This window comes from Balearica regulorum, chromosome 16, assembly GCF_011004875.1.
Source record: "Balearica regulorum gibbericeps isolate bBalReg1 chromosome 16, bBalReg1.pri, whole genome shotgun sequence".
In the NCBI taxonomy this organism is placed as follows: domain Eukaryota; kingdom Metazoa; phylum Chordata; class Aves; order Gruiformes; family Gruidae; genus Balearica; species Balearica regulorum.
Genome location: NC_046199.1, coordinates 8,957,556 through 8,980,770, shown reverse-complemented (window position 1 = coordinate 8,980,770; position 23,215 = coordinate 8,957,556). Strand labels below are relative to the sequence as shown.

General features: G+C 61.9%; 2 protein-coding genes across 3 annotated transcripts; both read left to right on the top strand.

The window, feature by feature from the left end:
* Window positions 1–1,899: 1,899 nt before the first annotated feature.
* On the top strand, window positions 1,900–16,238 carry HM13 (histocompatibility minor 13). Of its 2 annotated transcripts, XM_075768591.1 has the most exons (13): window positions 1,900–2,141; window positions 3,719–3,817; window positions 5,687–5,769; window positions 6,739–6,827; window positions 7,625–7,710; window positions 7,847–7,972; window positions 9,924–9,981; window positions 10,545–10,628; window positions 10,935–10,971; window positions 12,043–12,145; window positions 12,699–12,784; window positions 15,004–15,193; window positions 15,854–16,238. In XM_075768591.1, the coding sequence occupies exons 1-12, from the start codon at window positions 1,962–1,964 to the stop codon at window positions 15,152–15,154; spliced, it is 1,182 nt and encodes a 393-aa protein (XP_075624706.1). In that variant the 5' UTR covers window positions 1,900–1,961; the 3' UTR covers window positions 15,155–15,193; window positions 15,854–16,238. The 2 variants fall into 2 exon arrangements, with proteins under 2 accessions (XP_075624706.1, XP_075624707.1); XM_075768592.1 differs by lacking the exon at window positions 15,004–15,193 and having other exon boundaries at window positions 1,903–2,141.
* Window positions 16,239–21,826: 5,588 nt separating this feature from the next.
* Window positions 21,827–22,746, top strand: ID1 (inhibitor of DNA binding 1). The gene is made up of 2 exons (XM_075768655.1): window positions 21,827–22,212; window positions 22,429–22,746. The coding sequence occupies exons 1-2, from the start codon at window positions 21,892–21,894 to the stop codon at window positions 22,468–22,470; spliced, it is 363 nt and encodes a 120-aa protein (XP_075624770.1). The 5' UTR covers window positions 21,827–21,891; the 3' UTR covers window positions 22,471–22,746.
* Window positions 22,747–23,215: the final 469 nt, after the last annotated feature.

Genomic DNA, 23,215 nt, shown 5'->3' with positions numbered 1-23,215 from the left:
AGTCCCACCTGCTCCCCGCTGACATTTTCCCCCATGCCACCCCCCCAGTGCCATCAGTCCCAGCATGTGCCGCTCTGCTCACCACCTCCCTGGGACAAGGGACCCCACTGGCTCCTGGCTGGCACGTGGCCATGCTGGGACACCAGCCCTGCGGGCTGCCCTGGCCCTCCCCGCACACCAGCCTGGCTCGAACGGGCTGCAGAGACACAACTATTTTTTGCTTGATTTCCTCAGCCTGTGCACAAGGACATACCACACCACCGAAACACAAGGACCAGCTCACCCCTTGCCAGCCTTCACTTTGGGCTCCCCACCCCGGCTCAGGATGATGCTCCTGCCCCAGTTAACCGGGGTTTGGTGCAAGAAGAGCTGAATCGGACACCTGGACTCCCTGCTCTCCCCTCTGCTTCTGCGTGCCCTCGGTGGAGGGGTTGTAGGTTCCTGCTTCCTGGGGGGCATGGGGGAAAGCAAGCGGAGCTGGTGGTCTTGTTCCTTGGGCAGAAACTAAAACCAAAGGAGAAGCTTTGGGGGATTCCTGGAGAGGGACTTTGCAATCCCTACCCAAGGGGGCTTTGGGGGTGTCACGTCTTGAAACCTGAAATGGGACTAGAGTGCTGTAGGGCTGTGGCGCAGGGTGCTGAGCAGTGGGGGTGAGGCAGGGAGGGGAAGCATCACCCTTTGTCAAGGGTTCCCGAGCCAAAGTGGGGTTTGGGGGTGGGTGGGCACCCAAAGGGGTCTGTAAGGGGCTGGGTGAGGGAGTCCGTAAGGGGTCAGTAGCACTGTGACATGCTGGGTCATGCCAGGCAGCAGGCTGGGAAGCAGCGGGCAGCGAGCGGGTATGCTGCCTGTGTGGCTGCGTGCTGCTGCCCTGGGTGCCCGTCCTTCTCCTTTGTGGGAGAATTGGTGGCAGGGAGAGGACAGCGTCCCGGGCAGGAGGCCAGCCCCGCAGAGAGGCACATCGGTGCTCCCGGGAGGCCTCTCCATCTGCCTTCTGCCTGAAACACAAAACTATGAATCATCCCCGGTCCTGAAATAGATTCCTCTTTAAAAAAAAAAAAATAAAGAGAAAAACATTTTAAAAAAATTAGAACTTGCTTTTTAATCCCTGCTGTGCTCCCTGCCTGTGGCTCCGATCTAAACCAGTTTAACTTTGCTCAATCTTTAGTCTTCACTGGTGTCTTTGCTTCTGAGCAGACTCTTGCTCCAGCAAGGGCAGGAGGGACGCGCAGGAGGAGGTGGCTCGGTGGCACAGCCGGGCTGCCGGCGGCTCGGGAGGGGAGGGAATCTTTGTGAGGAAAACACACATTTCAGCCAATTTTCTGGCAGAGCCCTGGCCCCAGTCCAGCGGCAGGCAGAGTTTGCTGCCGTTTATCAGGCGTTTCTACGGAAGGGATGTTTGCCAAGTGCGGCCACGGGTGGGCTGGGAGCGGCGGAGGAGGCCCGGCGGCACAGGAGGGTCCTCGGGCAATGGCGAAGGGCAGGAAAACCCAAGGGGACGCCCGGGAGCTCCCGACCCGACTCGCTCGGGCTGACGGTGGCTGAAGCCGCCACCTTCCCACTCGCAGCCCTCACGGCCAGGGGCTGCGGGGAGCCGGGCCCCCCTTACCCGCAGGGATCCCCCCGGGCTGCCCTCACGGCTCCCGGTCCATCCTCGCCCGAGGCACGGCCTGCCCACACCGGGGCCTTCCACAGCCGCCGTGCCCTGCGGGGGGAGGGAGGTGCGGCGGGCCCCCGGCCCGAGCCCCCGGCCGGTTCTGGGGGATGCAGGCCCTGGGGAGCCCCGGGGCCAGGATCGGGCCCAGCCGCGCTCAGGCGCTGTCGGTCTCCTAGCAACGCGGCCCGTGTTTGCCGGAGGCGTGGTTAGCGTCGGCGACGGTGACGCGTGACGCACTTCCGGTCGGTAAGAGGACGTGTCCCTGGCGCGCGCGGGCCGGAAGCGGACCGTGGTGGGAGCAGCCGCCATGGAGGAGGCCGCGGCGCACAACGGCAGCGCCGCCGGGGCCGGGGCCGGACCCCCCGCGGCCGCCCGGCCGCCCGCCACCCCCGAGGGCATGGCGCTGGCCTACGGCAGCCTCGTCCTCATGGCGCTGCTGCCCATCTTCTTCGGGGCGCTGCGCTCCGTCAGCTGCGCCAAGAGCAAGGTACCCCCGCGGCTCCGGGGCAGCCCGGCCTTCCCCCGCCGGGACAGCCGCCCCCTCTGCACCCGGGGGCGCCGGGCTGTTCAGGCCTCCCGTGCCCGGCAGCGGGGATTACCCCCGCCTCTGCCGGGAGACCCTCCGTAGGTTCTTAGGCCTCCCCCCCTTCCCCCCCCCCCCCCCCGGGGTCCCCCCGGGTGCCCCGTCCCACAGCTGCACGGCCCCCCCCCGTCCCCCACTGCCCTGCCCCGGGCCTGGAAAGGCAGAGACCTGTGCCCTGGTGGCGGCGGAGGGTCCCAGGGAAAGCTCTGCCTTCCCCCGGGGTCTCCTCCAGCCCCGTCCTCACTGTCCCGATAAATCCCAGTGCTGCAAAACTCGTGACCCCGCCGCCCTTGTACCCCCACAAGAGATGCTGTGTTGGGGGGCTCCTGTGTGGCTTTGCTCCCCTGCCCCACAGCACTGGGGCTGGTCCTGGGGTGGTGTTGCGCTCTCCTGCCTGCATGCCCTGCCTGCACACCTAGTGCTGTCCCTGCAGCCCATCATGCTGCTGCCTGCGTCTCCTGCCTGGCCTCAGTAGCAGCTCGGACTTAAATTCCAACGCTTCGGCTCCTGAAGCTCAAGAGAGGGGACTGTTTTACGCAGTCTGATTTATGACTATTTTTTAAATCCCCTCGCCTGCCCTTAAGTCTTACATCAGGGGTTTTGGCTGATTTTAGTGGGGTTCCTGCAGCCCTGGCAAGCAGGGCCTGGCCATGGTTCTGGGAGGGATTTCTCTTTGCTCACACTGCAGGGAGCCAGTGGCTCTTTGGGCACTTTGTTCTGTGCCGCTGAGTGCTGTGTGGCAGCAGCTGTGCCCGGGATAAGCTGTTGTTCCTTTGCAGGATTGCTTTGCATAAGGGCTTCCGCCAACGTGCACTCTCGTCTCGCGCTGGCCGCAGGTGTTTGCCTGCGTGAGATTAGATCTTGGAGCAGCAGCCAGCTGGGCAGGGGAGCAGGCAGCCCTCTGCCTCTCCTCTGAAGGCTAAAGGTCTCTCATGGGAAATGGCTTGAAAAGGGGGCTGGTTCAGCTGGTGCAAAGATGTCTCAGAAGACGAAAGGAATTTATAAATCTGGGGCTTTTGAGCATAAGGAGCATCCCAGGAGCAAGGTTTGGGATTGAAAGGTGATTGGAGAGAAACGTCATTCAGAGGGTGATCGGCATATGGTGTGCACAGATGGGGAGGCTGATGGGGACGGCCGAGCATGGGCAGCAAGGGAGCCCAGCTCCCCTCTGGGCACGGGGAGAAAGGAGCAACGCCACTACAGGGTTTGGGTTTTTTCCCTTTTCTGAGAGGAAAAAAGCAGTAAATTGTGGCATCCCTTGGAAAGATGAGGGCAAGGTTTGCTTTTTCCATCTCAGGCTCTGCCTGTGACACAGCCCCACCTCTGGGAACGATGGGGGGGCGGGGGGGAGATGTGCAGCAGGTGCCCTGCCCCTCTCAAAGCCACCGTGAACCCTTTCTCATTGTGTCTGTTCACCTCCTGCTCTGGTATGAAGCCAGAGCAGGGCCTGATCCACTTCTGTCCTCTCCTTCCCTCCCCAGAACTCCTCGGAGATGCCAGAGACCATTACCAGCCGAGATGCTGCTCGTTTTCCCATTGTTGCCAGTTGCACCCTTCTGGGGCTCTACCTCTTCTTTAAAGTAAGTGAGCGACACCGGCCGCCGGTGCCTGCCATCCTCCCTGCCTGTCAGGAGCTGCCAAAGTGGGACTGACTCGATTTTTAGTTTACCGTAGCTGGGGGCCCTTAGCATTGGGACAGAAAGTGTGCAAAGCTGCACAGCTCGAGCCCTTCAGTGTCACCACGCAGGAGGACATCACTTCTCACCTGAATTGTCACAGTTTGGAGGAAACTGTAGCCTGTTTGTGCACAAGTTGGTTCTGGAGATCTGCCAAGGGGCGAGTTCACCCCTGAGCTCTGCCTGCCTCCGTGGGCCGACCTGACGTTGCACAGACTGAAACCAGAGGGTGCCGGGGACTGCTGAGTTGCAAATGCTGCTGTCTCTGTGTTGTGCTCCACGCTGCAGGCCTGGGGGATCGCTAGCTCATGGGCGAGCCCGTGTGTTCAGGTGAAGTCTTTAAGAGGTGCAGAGCCAGCAAGCAGAGTTAGATGACCATTCTTGAGTCACGAATAGGAGATCCCAGCAGCAGGTGCTTCTGGCTGTGTGGAGAAGGGGTCTTGGCTTAAAGCACCTTTGGCTGCCCACACATGTCTGGTGTGCGGCTGAGCTCCTGGCAGGGCCTGACAAGCCGTGGGGCTGCCAGCACAGAGAGGGCCTCTCGGCATGGCAGCTTCCAGCTCCACTGCCTGGGCTGCCTGCGAGGTGCTCCTGGCTGGCCAGGAGGTCAGGTTTAAGGTGCAAATTTGGGAATATTGCAGTTTGCAGTCCCTTCTCCGCTGATCGCAGTTACAGCGCAGCAGCTGACTGATGCTGTGGGCTCCTACCCTGGCTTGAGGGGCCACGGGCTGACAGCTGTGCCGTGTAGGTCCTTACCCTGGCATGGCCCTGGGTGCTGGCCCGTGCTGCAGGTGCACTGGGAAGGCAGGTGTGTGCTGCAGCCTGCGCAGCCACAGAGGTCAGCTCTGCAGCAGCAGACAGGATGAGGCCTCTCTAAGCAATATGCCCTGCTGTCCCAGTGGTGAAGTTTAGCCTGTGTGCTCATTGGGGCTGCAGCTCCTCTTGTAGGTCAGGAGTAGTAAAGCCGAGCATCTGCTGAGCGTCTCCTCATGGTGGGCTACAGAGTAGCCGCCAGATCCTGCCACCGGGCCCCTCTGGTGCTGAAAGGACCCCCTGCATCCCACCCCTTCCCTGTGACCTGTTTCTTGGGGTACTCCTCCACCTCCTCAGGTGCCTTTTCTGCCTCTTGCTCCTGGCTGGGATGGAGACGTTGGGAAAATAAGTACTGAATGAAGTCAGTCAGAATGAATGCAGCTGAAGTTGCTGCAAGCTCTTCCTTTTGATATCTGCAACCTGCCATGAGCTTTTATATTTCAGCATCCCCCTTCCAGGAGAGCACAGAGGACCCCAGGGTCCCCCCATGCTGGGCTGTAGGGGTGTGATTTGGCAGTAAGGCAGCCTGTGCATTGGAGGGCAGGAGTTCTAATAATACCCCATTTAATTAGGGCAGGACGCTGCAGTAGTGAGGCGGGGATGCTGCTGCTCTTCTCTGCTGGGGCAGCCCCCAGGAGCAGCACAGTGCCTCGCTCCCTGCTCCGGCTCGCTGTGCAGGGGATATGCAGGGGAAGCTCTCTCCTTTTTGCAGCCCAGGAGTTATTTTTTGACCTGAGCAGCTCGTAGATGCATGACAACTTGCAGGCCTGTTGTGCTTGTTCTGTGAGCACACGACTATTTCCAACGTATTTCCCATCAGTGGTGCAAGAATTTGGGTTATTCCAGCTATTCTTCTCATCTCCCTGGAGCATTGACACAGCAGTTGCCAATAGAAATGTGAAGTGCTATAGATGGGGAGGACGCTGTGGTAACTAACCCCTCTCTGAATTTCTCTTGCAGATATTCTCTCAAGAGTACATAAATCTTCTGCTTTCCATGTATTTCTTCGTGCTGGGGATCCTAGCCCTGTCCCACACCATCAGGTATGGCAGAGGGAAGGGTGTGACTGGGGCAGGGGTGTCCGAGGCTGTCCACTCTGTGACGCAGCGGGGTATTGAGTTTATTTGGGGGTTTCTGGAGCACCATTGCCTTGCAGCAGAGCCAAGTCCTGGCTCTTAGGGTGTTGTTCCTTGATGGTGTGAAGGGCCCAGAGCATGCTGTGAACCCTTCCGTGTGGGGGAACCAAAGTCTCGGAGGTCCTGGTGATCCAGTACCCCATACAGCATCACTGGGGAGAGCTCGTGGAGGTGTGAGTGGCCACCATCATGGGACAAGGCCAGCTCGCCCGGAAGAGCTGCTGTGGCTTGGCACAGTCCTCGCTGCCCTGTGGAGGGAAGAGCTTCTCAGCACCCGTGTTCCCCTTATTGGGACAGCTGAAACAGGCAGCTGGAGCTCACAATAACGTCCCCATCCTTTTGCGCCGATGCTTGGCGTGAGGTGTTGAAAGCTCAGGCTGTTTCAGTAACTGAAAAAGTAAAACTGGTTTCCTGTTTCCTGAGCTCTGGGGCGTTGGGGACCAGATGCTTTCCCTAGATTGGCGCTGGGCAGGGGCTTTGCCTCCTCTCCCAGCTCTGCAGGAGAGCCGTTTGGTGGTGGCCCAGCCAGTTCTGGGTGCCCAGGGTGCTGCTGGGGAGCACAGGGCACATGCTGGGATCTGGGGTGGGTCCTCCCTTCTCACAGGCAATGTTGTGTGCCTCTTGCCCTGGAGCATTTTGGGGTGCTGTCACATATGGGCAGGTCAGACCTCTGGGGAGGACGAGGTCCTGTGTCTATGGCTTGGTGACTGAAGCTGGGGCTCCTGCCAGTCCTTGATGTGGCGAAACCTGGGGTTTCCCCATCTCATGAGGGGGCGTGGGCCGACGTTCATGCTGTGACGCTGTCACACGGAGGTGCTGGCAGCGCATCCTGTGGGGTTTCTGCCGAACTGCCATTCTCTACACCTCTTGTTTCAGCCCCATGATGAACAGATTCTTCCCTGCAAATTTCCCCAACAAACAGTACCAGCTCCTCTTCACCCAGGGCTCCGGGGAGAGCAAGGAGGGTATGTTGGCTCGCTGGTCTCTCTGGGGGCTGGAATGTTTTCTGCCTTTACTGTTTTGTTTCTTGCTCACTCGGTGTTTTGACTTTCAGCCTGTTGAAACAACCTTCTCAAAGACTGACCTCTTGCTCCCCACTGCGCTTCTGTAGGCAGTGGGTGTCCTGTGTGTCCCTGCAGAGCTGGGGCTGCCACATGCATGTTCTTGCACCGGCTGGTGTTCTCCCTCTGTGCTGCCTCTGGCTGGCAGCAAAACCCCAGAAACAGATCCCGGAGCGCTATAGGAACGGAGCTGTGGCTGCTGTTGTTAAATGCACTGCCTTTATTTAAGCTTGGGTAGCACAGTACTGACCTTTTTGTGCTGCCTTAACTGATCTGATTCAAATCTTTGCACTGTTAGAAGATACTTTGGTAAGTATCCTGCCCAGTACCTTTACTGGTAAGGGAATACTTATTCTAGTGATACCACCAGGAGTTAACTGGTGCAGGAAGAGGGAGATCCGCCTCTCTGTGCCTTAGACAGTGCCTGAATCCAATTTCCTTATTGACAGAAGGATCGCAGATGCTGTCCGTGTGGCAGCGTCTGGCTGAAGGAGAAGGTCCGGGCTTGCCAGGACCAGCTGCTCATTCGCATGCACTTTGCACGTGTTTACCGTGGGCACGGCCATTTCTGTGGGTACAGTCCCCTTGTTTGGAACACGAGCCCTGCAGTCTGTGTTATTCCCCAGCTGAAAAGTCACTCATCTCTGCCCTGCACGGGAAGGGGACCTGCCCAAAAATCTGACTTCTCTGTTTTATTGCAGAAATAGTAAATTACGAGTTTGACACCAAGGATCTTGTATGCCTGGCCCTGAGCAGCATTGTGGGGGTCTGGTACCTGCTGAGAAAGGTAAGTGAGCCGCATCCCTGTTGCGGGACCAGGCTGGATCAGACCCGGGCCCCTTTCCACGCAAAACCTCTGCAGGCCGAGGCTGTGGCTCGGCACGTGCGGTGAGACCCAAATCTCCTTTTCCTGTTGTTCTCAGCACTGGATTGCCAACAATCTCTTTGGGCTGGCGTTCTCCCTCAACGGGGTGGAGCTGCTGCATTTGAACAACGTCAGCACTGGCTGCATCTTGCTTGGGGGCCTCTTCATCTACGACGTCTTCTGGGTAAACGGGAGCATTCCCCGGGGCAGACGCGAGTTGCAGCCGTTGGCGGAAGGCATGTGCGTGGCGTTATGCCTCTTTGGAGGCAGCACGCTGGCTGGACACACGTTTGCAGTCAGGATTTCCACTTTCTCAGCCCAAAGGGGTGTGGTGGGGATGACAACAGAATCCAACAGTGGCAGAACGTGGCTCAGCATATGGATTTTCTTTTAATCTGTGGCTTAGAGAGCCCAAGGCTGGCAGAGATCTCATCAGGGCTGTTGTGGGGTACCCGAGTGTGTGGCATATCCAGTTCTGGTGACCGGTATTCCCCAGTAAGGTCTTCCCAATGCCTGACAGAACTGCTGGGTGGACTGGAGGACAAGGCTGCTCTGGGGTACACTGATCCTGCTTGTATGGGCTGTGCCTCAGCTCTGTCATCTGCCGGCTTCGTTAGTGTCCTGTTGTGTTGCACAGAGGACCAAACACTGGAATGCCTCCAGTCTCTTTCCCTCAGCTAGTGCAGTGGCCCGACATCTTCATTTTGAGGTGTTCCTTATCTATCTGCAGTGGGCCTGGATGCACATTTCTCCTTGTAATGTCCATATTCCCTATATTCCTGCTGCCTCCACCTTCTGAATTACTGTGTTTCCAAATGTCTGAGAGCCTTGTATACCTTGAGGTCTGTCCAGCAGCTCTGCAGCTGCCTGAGTAATCCTTCCCTATTTAAGTCTGGCTACTGTGTTATTTTGTACTTGGCCAGTGCTACCCCTGTTTCATAGGCTCGTTAACAGTCTCAGCTCTGTGGTTCGTTAGCCTGTGTGCCACTTCCTCTGCTGCTCTCAGCTGTAGAGGATTCAGCCTTCTGGCTTAGTGCACCCAGTGCCTCGTGCCCTGCTTGGGGTGTGAGTGTATTCCTGGTACTTCGGACACAGTGAGAGTGCAACCCTCGCTGCTCTCTGCTTGCCGACTGTCTCCTGCCTCAGCTTCCTCGGCAGGTCAGTGTGTTGCCGGAGCCTCACGGAAGAGGCATATTGAAGTGGAGACCCTCTTACTGTGTCCCTCTGCAGGGACCGGTTGCTTGGATCTTAGCGTGGATTTAATCACCGTGAGATCCAAAGAGGGTTTCAAGGAGGGAGAACTGCTCAGTGGATTGATGATATTGCCACCTGTGTAGTCTTGGGTTGAATTTGCATGTGATGCTTTTCCCTGGTCCCGGTGTGGAGTCCTGTCACTCTGTGGCGATGCCCAGAGCTTGCTGCACTTCATGGGAGTTAATTTGATGCCCAGTGCTTGCTTTAAGGTTTCTCTTTAATCCTTAGCTCGAGGATGTTGCTCACCTGGTGCTAACCAGCATCTGGTTTATGTGCCTGCTGCTGGTACAGCCAAGACTGGAGGCTCAGAGATGGAACAGAAATAAAGAGTGGTTGACCTGTGTGTTTACAGTCCACCCCCAAACGATACCAGTATTTACAGCTGATAGTGCAGTACAAATAAATGACCTCAGAGCAAAATGCAGCTGATCTGACAATTGCTCCGGTCCCTGTTGGAAGCTTAGGGGCAGCAGCCTGACGCTGGCTGGGACTGTCTGCTGGGAGCTCCTGCCCTCAGATAACATCCTGCGCAGTGGTCAGGCTTTTCACTGAGTTGACTAATCAGAGCTGAACTGACCCACGGGGGTAGGTGCTGGGGATGGCCAGGTGATAGGCAGCACCGTGACTCTGATGTGAGCGGTCTCACTGGCACTGCTGTGAAAGCAGGACGGCTGTGACGTGCTCACCTCCTCGAGCGCTGTCCTGTGCCTTCTGCCCCGAGTGGTGGGCTCACTTGCAGGACTCCTCTGCCCACAGTTTGGTGGCTCTTTGGCTATTTTCTGCCACTGAGGCTGCTCCAAGCCCTGAGGTGAGGCTGTAGCTGAGCATGCGTGCGTCCCTGTGCAGCTGTGGTCACTCTGGACTCCTCTGTTTGCCCCTAGGTCTTTGGCACCAATGTGATGGTGACAGTTGCCAAATCGTTTGAGGCCCCAATAAAACGTGAGTAGATCTTCCCTGTGTGCTGGAGGAGGGGCTGTCTGTGTACTGTCTGCCTTCTAGAGATGGCTCAGAAGGTGGGATGTGTGCAGGAAGGTTTCCTGCTAGAGACCCCTTAGATTGACCTGCAGGGAGCCGGGCCAGGTCTCTGGAGCGGGATGGTTTGGAGAGCCCTGAGCTGGCTGGGATGGTCTGCACCCCCAGAGCGAGTAATTTCACCTGCTCATAAGAAAAGAAAAAAAACAAAACAAACAAAACCTCCAAAAAAAAACAGCAGGAGGGGTGAATTTCTGCTGTTGTGGAGCACGCAGTGATTTGGGTCCTGCAAGCTGGGGCTGAAGCCTTCACATGAGGCTGGCCCCAAGCCCCTCAGTTTCCAGCCCCTGAGTTGTCCCAGGAAGGAGAAGGGGGTGGGGGAGCTGCAGGAGAGGAGGGGGCCGAGGGCAGGGACAGGGGCCTTGATGGGCCTTGCCCTGCTCCAATCCCTTTTCACCAGGCACAGTAGTGCTGAGTTCTGCTCAGCACAGACACTCCCCCCTCACTGTTCCTCTCTCTGCTCCTTGTAGTGGTTTTCCCTCAGGACCTGCTGGAGAAGGGGCTGGAGGCCGACAATTTTGCCATGCTGGGTCTGGGAGACATTGTCATTCCAGGTAAGGACAGAAGAGGGGGGACATGACCGGGGTCGCCTGTCTGGACGGGCTGCGAGGAGCTGAGCGGGTGCCTTGCTCTGCCTTTGGCCGTGCTGGAGCCCTGCGAGCCTCCTGCTGGGTCTGGGGGCTGCATGGGCTGGGGGTCTCCCCCCGCCCCCCCCAAGTCCAAGTGCTGTCCCAGTGCGTTGTGCCGCGAGAGGGCACTGTCAGCCCAGGCACAGCACCCGGAGCCGCTGCAGGTCCTGCCCTGCCTCCCTCAGCCTTCCCTGCAACCTCCATCCCCTCACTGTCCCCTTCTCCCCGCAGGGATTTTCATTGCCTTGCTGCTGCGGTTTGACATCAGGTGAGTGGGCGGCAGGGAAGGGGCTCCGGCAGGTTGGATCTTGCAACATATTTGAGCTGCTTTTGTAGAGGAAAAAGGGGAAGGGGAAATCAGGAGCGCAGTTGTGTGTTCCCCTCCGGGGCTTGGCATGGGGACCCAGGAGAGTGGCTGGGACAGGGGTGGTGCAAGGGGAGGCTCTTGGAAGAGTAGATGTGAGCAGGGCTGGCTTTGTGGGTAAATCCTGAGCACTATTGAGTTGTTCGAGCTCATGGGTGTTGCTGTACGCACAGCAGGGCAGGCAGCATGTAATGGCCCCACAGAGCCTCACTGGCTCCCTGGCACTGAAGAGAGGGCAGCTATGCTACGGCAGTGAGGGGAATCAGAAACAGTGTGGGAAAGAGCCAGGGGTGCTGCCACCTGGGAAGTGCTTGCGTGGATGCAAATCGGTGTGCGGCTGTGCTGGCTGCCTCTGGGTTGCCGTTGGAGGAAGCTGCTCCTTCCTACACAGGGAAGGTGCACCTACCACCAGGGTGTAGCTTTCACCTGTTGCCTCATACCAAAAGTCCCCAGCTGGGGAGCTGCCGGGAATGGGACGCTTTGTGCGACGGTGGTGGTGTGGCCCCACTCCCGCTGCTCTTGCACAGACCCTCCAGTCTTTGCCAGCTCTTCCAGGTGTTTCCACCCACATCTTCCTGCACCTGCTGAGAATCCCAGTTCCCACAGCCTGCCCTGTGATAAAGCAGCACGTGCTGAGAGTGGGGTGCCAGGGACTGGCCATGCCTCCCCCAAGAAGGTGGGACCCTCTCCCTGGGTCCCAGCACCGATTCTTCCCCCGCAGTAGCCATCCAGCAGCAGAATCGTGTGTCTCCTTCCCTTTCCCAGCCCTTCACCTGGGTGTCACCCCACCCAGTCCTGCACTGCTCCCACGGGACTGGGGGCTGTGCTGATGGCAGTCTCTGTGTCAGCCCAAGAGCACAGGCAGAGCAGAGCTCCTAGCACAGTGGGAGATGTCTACGAGTGCTGGGCTGGCTTTGTTTCGGTCACTGGCATCCCAGACCCGAGGTCACTGGGCTCTGCTCCCTTTCCCTACAGCTTGAAGAAGAACACGCATACGTATTTCTACACCAGCTTTGTGGCCTACATCTTCGGGCTGGGCCTGACCATATTCATCATGCACATCTTCAAGCACGCCCAGGTGAGCTGTGCCATGCTGCCTCCCGCAGATGCATGTCCCAAGCGGGACACGCCAGCTTGGCCACGAGGTTCCTGCATCATGCCAGGAAAAAGTAGATGCATTCCTTTTCTTGGCTTTGCTTTTCCAGTGCCTGCTTGTACCTTTCCCTGCCCAAAGCTTGTGTGCCTGGCTTGATCAGAGTCCTGTTTGGGGCAAGGCTGGTTCAGGCAGCTGCGTTTCCAACAACAGCACCTTGGCCGGGCTGCCCTGTTGTTTTGTGGCTTTTTGCAACAATGCTGCCGCTGAAGGCTCTGGGAGCCCACACACCATGGGTGCTGTTGCTGGTCTGCACGGGGCCCCTCGGTGTGTTCGTGGCCCGCTGGGACCTCACGGTGAGGGTTTTGTGCTGCTGCAGCTGTAACTTAGCTCTCGAAGCCACTTTCTGGGGCATTAATCATCTGTGCAGCACTGTGACAGACACCACGGGTGCAGAGGGGACAGGGCCAGCTTACCTTGTGCTTCTCCAGAGGGGTGATGTGTGGTTTGGTTTAATAGTTGTTTTTCATCCCAACAGCCTGCTCTTCTGTACCTAGTCCCCGCATGCATCGGATTCCCACTTCTTGTGGCCTTGGCAAAGGGAGAAGTAACTGAAATGTTCAGGTGAGTGTCAGCTGGGGATGGAGCTGTTTTGCCCGTGGCGCTGGAGTGCATGAAGTGTGCAGATGTTCCCATGCCTAGGCACAGCTGGAGGGCCAGGTTCATCTGGGCATGCTCTGGGTGTGTGAATGCACGTGCATGGGTGGAGCGGGTCTGTGTTTGTACACGCTGGCCCTGGCTCCAGCCACCTCCACGTAGCCGGGTGGGAGCTTTGGTGCGGTACCAACACGCAGGCAGCATCTGGTATTGCTTTACACCCTGGTGACAAACTCTTCCCATGCGCTGGCAGGCAGGGGAGGGCGGGACCGCACACCTGGTGCCGAGATACTTGGTCATTGTGTCCCAGGGCCCGTGGGTGGGGGAGAACAGAGCCGGATCTGGCTGCAGGAGCAGCCAGGGCTGGTTCTAGCACATCCCAGCCTCCTCGCTCAGTAAAGCATCCTGGTTTGCAGCCGTCTTCCCTGCCCTGGGGACTCTAGGTGCAAAGGGGTCCATGCTGTGCTGTTGCACTCCAGCCCATCATCCTGCCATGCTCCAGGCATTTGCCTATTTGCTGCCAATGGGTAGCTTTGGTCTCCTGCCTGGCCTGTCCCCTCTGAGCTGCGTGGAGCATGGCCTGGCTCGCCTGGGAACTGTTTCTCCACTGTGCTTGGCTGGTTGTACTTGAGGCTCAGTGGTGGCCCAGTGCAGTTGCTTGTTTGAGGATGGCTGAAGCAGAAGAGGGAAAGGAACATCTGTCCCAAAACAGGGCCGTGCACCCCCCAGCCTCCCTGCTCCGGGGGTGCCCCTGCCTGGGGGGGCCTGCCCGAGCCCCCAGCCTGCTCAGAGAGAAGACAGCACCCTACTGGGGCGCAGCTGCCCTCGCGTCCTTCCCCTCCCCTGGGAGATGCAGGTATGCGTGTTCCCACCGGGCTGTCAGCTGGGCTGGCTCCCCAGCCCTGCCGCACCTGCCCGTCCTTTGATGTTTGCTTCTGACGATCGCTGCTGCAGGCACTGAGTGTCCTGGGATCGTCCTTCCTGTGCACCTGGGATCCTGCAGCCGCTCTCCCCAGTGCCGTGACTCACCAGCTGACAGCAGCAACACCTCCCGCGCCAGGAAACTGGGGAGAGACGAGCTGTGAGTCTGGCCCGCCTGGCAGCAAGGCAGCCAGGGACCCTGGCAGCCGGACCCTGGGGCTAATGCCCCTGCAGAGCATTAGCACAAGCTGCTCCAGCATCAGATCGCTGCCCACTGCTGTTTGCCAAGCACTGCCCAGGCAAGCACGCAGGAGGACGGGCGGTTGCAATTTTGGTGGACCCTGGGGGTGGACCCCCCTAAGTCACTCCGCTTGCAGGCAGAGGAAGTGGGACGAGACGGGGCTTGTGCCTGGAGGGCAGTGGCTCCCACCGCAGGAATCCCACCAGGTGCAGCTTCCCTGCGTGGCTCCGGTGCACCCTGTTCCTCCCTGTGCTGGTGGCAGCCTGGAGCTGGCAGCTCCTCTGTGGTCTCTGCCAGCCAGCTGCCAGCACGCAGTGAGCTACCTGCTCATGGTGTCTTGCAGGGGCCATGGGCTGCCCTGGGAGAAGGCAGCGAGGGTCTGATGCAGTGGCGAGTACGGGCAGTGCTGCGGGGAGTGTGGGAGTGGGCAGATCTGTGCTGTGGGCCTGGGGAAGGGGTGCCAATGGAGCAGAGGTGGGCGACATCAGAATCAGTTTCGCAGCTCTCAGCCTTGCTCAGCCTCTCTGGGCCGACAGATACCTTCGCTTTACCTCTGTCAACCGTCAGCAGTGGGAAGCTCATCCTGCCGCTCACACGTGCTGCAGACACGCTGTCCTCGAGTGGCAGGAAGGGGCCTGCTGCGTCCGTCTGCTGCCTGCACACCACCTGGGCCACTCTGCTGCTGCCTTCCCAGTGCCCAGGCTTGTTCTCCCATGGGCTCCAGCTGCCTGGCTCTACCCATGCCAGTGGGAGCTGCCTTCTCCCCAGGTCTCAGCCCTCCCTCTTCCATGCTGCAGCCTTGCCCTAGGGCCTGCAGGCAAGGGGAGCGCAGGCAGGAGCCTGCCAGCATGGCCCCAGGACCACCCCAGCCTGAGCTAGCAAGGGGACAGCAGGCTGCTTGCGCAGGGTGGTGGGTTTGCAGTAGTCTCACTCCAAAACTCTTCTGCTTTTTCTCTCTCTCCCTCCTTTTCCTTTCTGTCCTCATCTTCCCCCTGTCCCCTCCTGCTTCCTCTCTCTCCTGCAGCTATGAATCCTCTGCTGAAATCTTGCCACACACACCAAGACTTACCCACTTCCCCACCGTGTCCGGCTCGCCAGCCAGCCTTGCTGATTCCATGCAGCAGAAACTCTCCTGTCCCCGCCGACGCCGGCAGCAAAGCCCTAGTGCCATGTAGCAATCGCACGCGGTGCCCCTTCTCTGTCGCTCTGGCCAGGTAGGGGCTGGTCCTGGCTCTCCCTTTTCCTCAGAGGCATTAGCTGTCGCAGGCCAGCTTCTCTCCCTGTCTTTGAGGGGACACTGGAGGGGGAGAGGATTTGACATCTCTGCCCTCGTCGTGTTTCCTGCTGGAAGGCAGCACTCCCGGCTTCCTTTCCAGGGCCCCGGGAGTGGTGCTGGGAGAATTTGCAGCCAGAGGAGTGAGTCCCTGGGGGGGGATTGCTGCGGCTCCCCCAGCCAACCAGTCCCGCAGGCACCAGCGCTTGGCCCCTCGCATGGCAGCGGGAGGAAGCATGGTGCTATCCAGGATATCTGACAGTGCTCTCAGGAGTGAGGACAGACCCCCGGGCACGCAGCTGGCCTGAGGGCTTGGCTGCGGGGGGGAAGCCCAAGCCCCTGGCTCTGTGCACCCCATCACTGGAGGTGTCTGGGGGGGTGTTGCAGTGCTCATCTCCCTGCCTGGGCACTGCCTTGTTGGGTTTTCTATTCTTGGGGGGGTTGATGGCTGGAGCCCACCCCCTCCTCAGCACAGCTGCTGTGGCGGGGCAGACCCTGAGCCTGTGGTCCCAGGCTCCGCTGTCCCTGCCTGGCACAGGTCTCTGTCCCTAGAGAATGTCTGGCCCCACTCACTCCTCCCTCTCATCCTTCTCGTCCCCAGCTACGAGGAGAGCTCAACCCCCAAGGAGGTGCCGGGGGCCTCCAAAGAAGAGACGACAGAAGCTGCCAAGAAGGAGAAGTGACCTTGCCCGTGGGCCATCCCCGGCACTGCTGGGCTGGGGCCCTTCCAGACCCTCTGCAAGTGACAGACGACGAAACAATTGTGCAAGAGCATCGTGTTGTGTGTGTCGGAGCAGCCACCCAGGTGGGCTCTCGATGTATGCCGCATAGCCACCCCCCCGCTGGCCCCCCGGGGCCGCACCGCCACCCCCCTGCCTGTTTATCTCCTACGGGGGTGCAAGGCAGGTGGGGGGCAAACCACAGGCCGGTTTTTAAATTTTGTATTGTGCATTTGCTTTCTCTCATATTAAACCATGTCGAAGGAAGGAGTGCTGGTCTGGCAGTGCTGGGGCCGTGCCGGCGGCCCTTGCCTCAGCTGCTGCTCCAGTCGTAGCCCCTGCTCAGCCGCCTGGCCAGCACCGGGATTGGCATCCCGGCTCACCGGCAGCCTTGTTCTCCCTGTGGGGCCCGTGGCCGTTGTCTTGGCTGTTTCCAAGTGACCGTCCCCTTCCCCCTCCCGTTCCTTTGGTGCTCGGCCTTCCCCTGGCTGGCCTCAGCCTGGATCCCCCTCTGCAACACCCAGATTTAAGGCTGTGGTCACTGACCCCCCCGGCCTGTGCCCAGGTGGGTTTGAGCCAGGGTCTGGCCCTGGAGTGGGGTGGGTGAGTGGGGATCGGGGTGCGGGAACACAGTGGGATGGGGACGTGCTCTGCCTCGGCTGTGTGGGGGGGGACTCAGCGAGCTGGGGCTGAGCCCCCACAGCCTGGAGCAGGCATGGAGGAAAAGAGCTGGGTGACCCCAAATCCAGCCCCAGAGTGGGGTGAAGGCAGTATGGGCTGTCCCCCCTCCTTGCCAACCTACATCCCCTGCAGCCACGGTGGGCAAAGGGGCCGGAGCAGGCAGGGGGGCTGGAGTGGCTGCAGGCAGGGAAAGCTCCAGCAGCCGCCTCGGCTCTCGTTGGGACTGGCTGCCTTGTGTCCCACAGCACCAGTGGTGTTGTCCCTGCCTGCCTCTGGGGCAGGCGTGCAGAGAATCCTGCATCCCTCCGGCCATGCCCACTGCCAGAATAAACAGAAAGTGTTTGCCGGCTTGGCAGCCCCTCCACAAAAGCCATATTGAACCATTATTCCCTGCGTCGGCTGCGAGCACTGAAAGTGGCGCCTCGCATTCTGCCATCTAATGACCCTTCGCAGTCTCCTACAGATGTTTTCTATGACTTACAGCTCCTTTTCCAACAGCCCTGTCCGCAAAAACAAGAGGGGCCACTTTAATTCCAATTAAATACCTCCAGCTAAGCAAACAGTGTGCAGCGGGGTCCGGGCACGGTGCAGCCGCCAGGCCCGACCCACGGAGTCGCTGAGTCTAGACTCCAGATGTGATTTCACCAGCTTCCAGTGGAAAACGATGCTGGCTCTGCTGTGGGGCGCAGCACCCTGCCCCGAGCTGGGGCCCTGCTTGCAGCCCTGGCGTGATGGCGCATGCCTCCTGGTGAGGGTCTGGCACCACATCTGCGAGGTGCTGCATCCTCCCAGGCTTCAGGTGGTGGGACCCTGATGCCACCGTGGCCTCGCTGCACCCATCCCCATGCAGCCTCCCGAGCATGCAGGAGCAAGTTGGGGGGCGCACATGACACCCCAGCCTCGGCATCGCCTCCCTGCCGCTCCGTGGAGCTCAGGGATGTTTGTGCCAGCTGTACGCGCAGCAGTGAGCCAGGAGCTTTCCCAGGGCTGCGGGGAGCGGAAGGCCTGGGGAGGGTAGAGCAGGGTTGCCCCTCACCCTGCCTGGCCGATAAGCTGGGGCCGGGCTGGAGGAAGGAAACGTGCCGGGCCCTGCAAGGAGCCGCCAGTGGAGTCGGCGCCTCAGCGGCCCTGGGCTCGCTCGCCTGCTGCACCTGGGCCCTGCGGCACCTCCCCTCCCGGCACTGCCGCAGCCGTGCGGCTCCGCTCTGTCTGGGCCGCTGCTGGGCCACCTTCCCCTCGCCACGGGGTCCCTCCGGCTCGGGGGGGGGGAGCTGCGGAAATGTGAATGCACCGGCTCTGGCAGGAAACCTCCATCCACAGAGCTCGGTTCAGCCGGAGCAGGAGCCAGAGTCACCCTGCCCCACTGCTGGCAGCTGTGGGGTTTGGGGCGATCCCCCCTGCTGCCCGTGGCTCCTGGGGGCAGTGATGTAGGTGCCCGCTGGCAGGGGGAGCCCCCGGGCGCCCTCCCCTTGTGCCAAGCTCCTGCCAGGGATTGCAGCGAGGCAGGATGGGCTGAGCTGGGGGTGCACAGGGAAGCACCCCTGGGTGCAAGTGCCAGGCAGTGGGATGGTGGTTTCATGGGTGGAGAGTGCTGGTGCTTAGGGTGGGCAGGCAGGAGGGGACACCGGGGCTGCTTGTCCCCTGAGCCCTGCAGGCCCTTCCCCCACAGCTGGGAGTGCAGCTGCTGGGATGGATGGCGGGTGCTGGGTGCTGCAGTCCGCGGCGCGGCACCTTGTACCCCACCATGCAGGGCCAGGGATGCCAGGCTGCGGTGGGGTGCTGGCAGTGGGAGCTGGGGTCCTGTGGGGTGGCGGGTGCCGGTGGTGGCGCCCAGCTGGCGGCTGCAAGCCGGGAGAGGAAGCAATGGAGAGCAGCCCCAGCCCCGGCCGGCCGGCGAGGAGGGGCAGGAAGCTGGAATAAATCCCAGGAAGGGCTGCCTGGCTCCAGCTGGTCTGGGCTGCAGCGGATGGAGCCGGGGACGGGAAGGGAGAATGCGGGAGGGGAACGCACAGGGGTTTTCTCAGGCCTCGGCCCCTCTCCAGCTGTGCGGCGGGTGCCGGCGGCTCTGGCTCAGCACCATCCTGCAGGCATGGGGGGCTGGAGGCTCTGCACAGCCCTGGGGCAGAGGATTGCATGTCCCCAGGGCCGATCTGTAGATGGCATGGGGTGAAGGGACCTGGATGGAGCCTAGCTCCCAGCCAGGGCAGGAGCAGCCCGGGTTTGGAGGTCCCGTTCTCTGGGGGGGCACACATGGTATCTGTGCTTCCTTTCCCTCTTGCAGCCCTGGAGCTCTGTGCACCCATCATCACCGCGGCACAGGCAGCCCCCGGTGGCCCCTCACTGGCCTGGCGCGGCCGTGCCCTGTGTGGTCCCGGCGGGGCGGGGGGCGGCCGGGGGCTTTGATGTGCTCTGCTGCCGGGCAACCCCTGCTCTGCGCAAAGCAGCCGCCCCCCACCCCCGGCCGGGCTGAGCCCAGCCAGCGCCATATGGCCGAGGCCGCTGTTACCGCACTGCACACCCCGTTCCCAGAATTGACATGGAAATGAAGCTATCTGTCTTGCCGGATGACACTGGCCGCACTGGCCAGCATGCCACACCGGGACCCAGCTGTGGCCAGGGCAGTGTCCTGGGGCCACGCTGGCAGCCCTGACCCCAGCACCCCATCCCCAGCACCCCAACACGCAGAGGGCCGGGATGAGGGCATCCTGCAGCCGGGGACATCCCAGGGACCGGGGCTGCCGGCAGCCGGGGTGACCATGCCATGTGTGCCACGACACCCGCCACAGCAGTAAAGCCCGTCTTGGTCCCCACAGCGCCCAGGGTGGCTGGTAGTCGTGGCTGTGGGCAGGGCGCCCACCAGGGCACAGGGGCCGGCTCATCCCGGCCGCAGAGCATTGTTGGCGGCGCAGCTGGCGGTGCCCAGCCGGCCGGCGGCACTGAAAGGCATTCCTCCGCACAATGTCCCCGGCCTCCCCGCCGCGGCCTGGCCGCTGCCGCCAGATGGGGGCTAATTAGCAGCTTTGAGAGCCGCGGTGGGAACCGGGCAGCACCAGGCCCTCCGCCGAGCCCTGAATGGAGGGGGCGACCCCAGAGCCATGCCCACCCTGGGAACCGCTGCTGCACCAGGATGGGGGACACAGGGAGGAGGGACAGAGGGAGGGCCGGAGGGATGGAGGGACAGAGGGATGCAGCTCCCCCTCAGCCAGGCTGGGCAGGGTTAAAGTCCATCCACGCTCTCCAGGATTGCTGCCCCCCCCAGAGGAGGAAGAGGAGGGGAGGCCTTTGGCTCCCCATATGCCTGGGGAGGCTGCAGCCGCTCTGAGTACAGCCGAGCATGGGCACACGCGGGTCTGGCCCCCAGCCCACCCCCCACAAGGGCAGGGCACTTGTGCCCCGCTGCATCCGCACTGGGAACAGCCTGCGTGACACAGTCTGCAGCTGGGAAGGGCACAAGGTGTCCGGGCTGTCCCTGTGGCTGTGCCACCATGAAATGCCAACACAGCGGTGCCACCGCAGCACTGCAGCCCACCCTGGCAGCCTTGTCCCGTGGGTGAGCTGGGGGCAGCTGAGCACCGTGTGGTGCCGGGGTACACTGGAGCTGTGCTGTTGGGGTGTCCCAGTTCTGCCCCAGCTTTGTTCCTGGAGGAGCCCAGTGCAGCTTCCTGCTGCGGCCAGCAATGCAGCAGCGCAGCCGGACCGCACAGCGTGGCCTCGCGGGGTACATGGGGGTGGCATGGGCTGCTCTGGCACCCTGGCACATGCATTGATGTGCAAGGTGGGGTGTATGTGTGCGTGAGAGTGCACAGGGGCGTGCATGCATGTATGTGTATCTGTATGTGCATTCATTCATGCGTGCCTCTGTGTACGTGCATGTGTGCATGTACTTACGGATGCGTTTGTGCAAGTGTCTGCAACCACAGGTCTGTGTACCTGTGTGAATCTTCCTGTGCATGTGTGTTTGTGTATGCCCATACATCTGTGTGTGCATGCACCTATATGTGCACGCATCCATGTGTCTGTACACACATGCGCACACACCCATGAGCGTGTGCAGTGACCTCACACACACCCCCTCTCGCTGCTGCACCATTTCGTGCTGTTGGGGGTGGGCTGGGGGTCCCTGTCAGCGCTGCCCTGCGATGATGCTTCGGGTCCGGCGGGTCGGGGTGCTGCTCGGCCCCGCTGCTGGCCGGGCGCTGGCTGTGCCTCCTTGCAGGTGGGGGGTAACGAGCAGTAACGCTAATTACCGCCCAGATCGGAAGCTCAGGGCAGGGACCGGCTTTGGGCTCGGGAGGTGAAGCCGCACCGGCGGGACCGCCTCCCGCTCCCCCCCGCCCCCCGCCGCGGCAGGACCCTGCTCGTAGCCCACGGCCCCGCGGTGCCCCACGCGAGCTGCACCCAGCGCCCCCCTCCTGCCCCTGCCCGCCCCCCCCGGTGGGCCCAAGCCTGTAGACCCCCCCCCGCCTCGGCAGCCGCCGCCGAGCAGCTCCGCGGCGGTTTCGGCCCCGGGTCTGGGCTGCGAGCGGGAAGATCCTGCGGCGGGGGAGACCGAACCGGGGGCGGGGGAATGCCCGTACCCCCCGTGTGCCCGTGGGGGTCCCGGTGCCCCCCCCGTGTCCCCGTGGGCTCGGGCCGAGCTGCAGGTGCCCCGCCCCGCCCCCGTCGCCATGGGCACCGCCCGCGAGGCGCCGCGCTGACAGCACGCGGGGTTTTATGAATGGGTGACGTCACGGCCCTGGCGTCTAACGGTCTGAGCCGCCGGGGAAGGCGGGGGGGGGGGGCGGCGGGGGGCCCGGCGAGTGGAGGGGGGCTGGGCGCCTGGAAGAGCAGCGCGAGGCCTGGAGGGAGGCAAGGGTAGCCCCGGGGGCGGAGGGGAAACGGGGGCTGCAGGGAGCCCGAAACCGGGAGCCCACGGGGCAACTACCCACGTTAATGGCGGGGAAGGCGTCGGGGCGGGCGGTGCGCGACGCTCCGCACCCCGGTAGCCCCCGCGCCGCAGCCCCCCAAACCCCCGCCGCCCTCTCCCCGGCAGTGCCCCTTTAAGGCGCTGCCCTTCGGGGAGGAATGAATGGAGTGGGCGGGGCCGTCCGCGCCCCTGCAGCGTCGCCATTGGCCGAGGCTCTCCCCGAGGCCCCGCCTCCCCGTCGGCGGCGCTCTATAATTGGCGCGGCGGGGCGCGCGCTGGGCTGTCCGCCCGCCGGTTGCCGTTGCTGCCCCTCGCCCCTCGCCGCCCCTCGCCATGAAGGTCGCCGCCGTCGCCCCTTCGCCTCTGCCCGCGGGCGCAGGCGGCGCGCTGAAGGCGGTGCGGCCCGGAGAGGCCGCTCGCTGCGGTCCGGGTCCGGGGATGTCCCCGGGGGCGGCGGAACAGGCGGCCGCCGCGCTGCTGTACGATATGAAGGGCTGTTACTCGCGGCTGCGGGCGCTTGTGCCGACGCTTCCGCGGCACCGGCGGGTCTCCAAGGTGGAACTGCTGCAGCACGTCATCGACTACATCTGGGACCTGCAGCTGGCGCTGCAGCGTGGGCCCCCCCGCCCCGCCGCCGCCGGGGACTCCCCCGAGGTGAGTGTGGACCCCCCGAGTCCCGGCGGCACCGGCCCGGTCCTGCTCTCCCGCCGGGCCGCAACGGCCCAGCGGGGCTCCCCGGACGGCCCCGCTCTCCGCCGTGCTGCCCTCTTCCTGGGGGTGCTCCTTCTTCCTGCGCCCTTTCCATCCTCCTTCTCCCCGGGACCCCTCCTGACCAGCACTGACCGGACGCTTCGCCCCTCTTTCCCGCAGGCTCCGTGCATGCCCGCTGCCGACCGGATCCTGTGCCGCTGAGACAGCTCCGGACCGGCCCCGGACGACCCCGGCCCCGAGCGCCGCGGCTCACCTGCATCCCAGAAGCGCTGGGGCTGGCAGCTGTGGCCCCCTGCCCTGGCGGGGCTGCCGCGGGGGGTCCCCCCGCAGCCTGGGCAAGGGGTGCTACCCAGTGGCCGCGGGACGTATCCTTCTCAGATTGCTGAGAGCATTCCCCGTATTGTATATTACAATGATGCTGGAGAATATTGTTCTACAATAGCTGGAGTTTTGTTATTAAACAAGCCCTGATGACCAGGCAAGCCTCTGCTTCCTGCCTTCCCTGCCCCCGGGGCTTTGGGGCTCCTCCCAGGGAGCGTGAAACTGGGGGGAGTCCGTCTGGACCGGTACGGGCTCGGTGGGTGTGCTGTGGGATACTGTGGTGGGGTGGTGGAGGTCTCCCCTGGGCTGGTCCCAGTTCCCTCCAGTGTGCTGCTGGGGGGGGGGGGGGGGGGCAGGTGTGCTGAGGTCTGTAGGTTGCCTGTCCCAGCACTGTGCCCCCACAGAGCCTCTGCTGGGGTCCAGTGGTTCCCATGGGATCCATGTCCTGCTCCCCCCTCTTGCTGCCTGGGCATGTCAGGGGGAGGCACATGAGGAAAAGACAGTTTGCACCTGAGTTTCTGCGGTGGGAAGATACGGCGGCACTGGGATGCATCTTCCCTGGGCAGGCACCTGGATGGAATGAAGACACAGAGGGAACAGTGTTGGGAGCCAAGTGTGGGGTCTT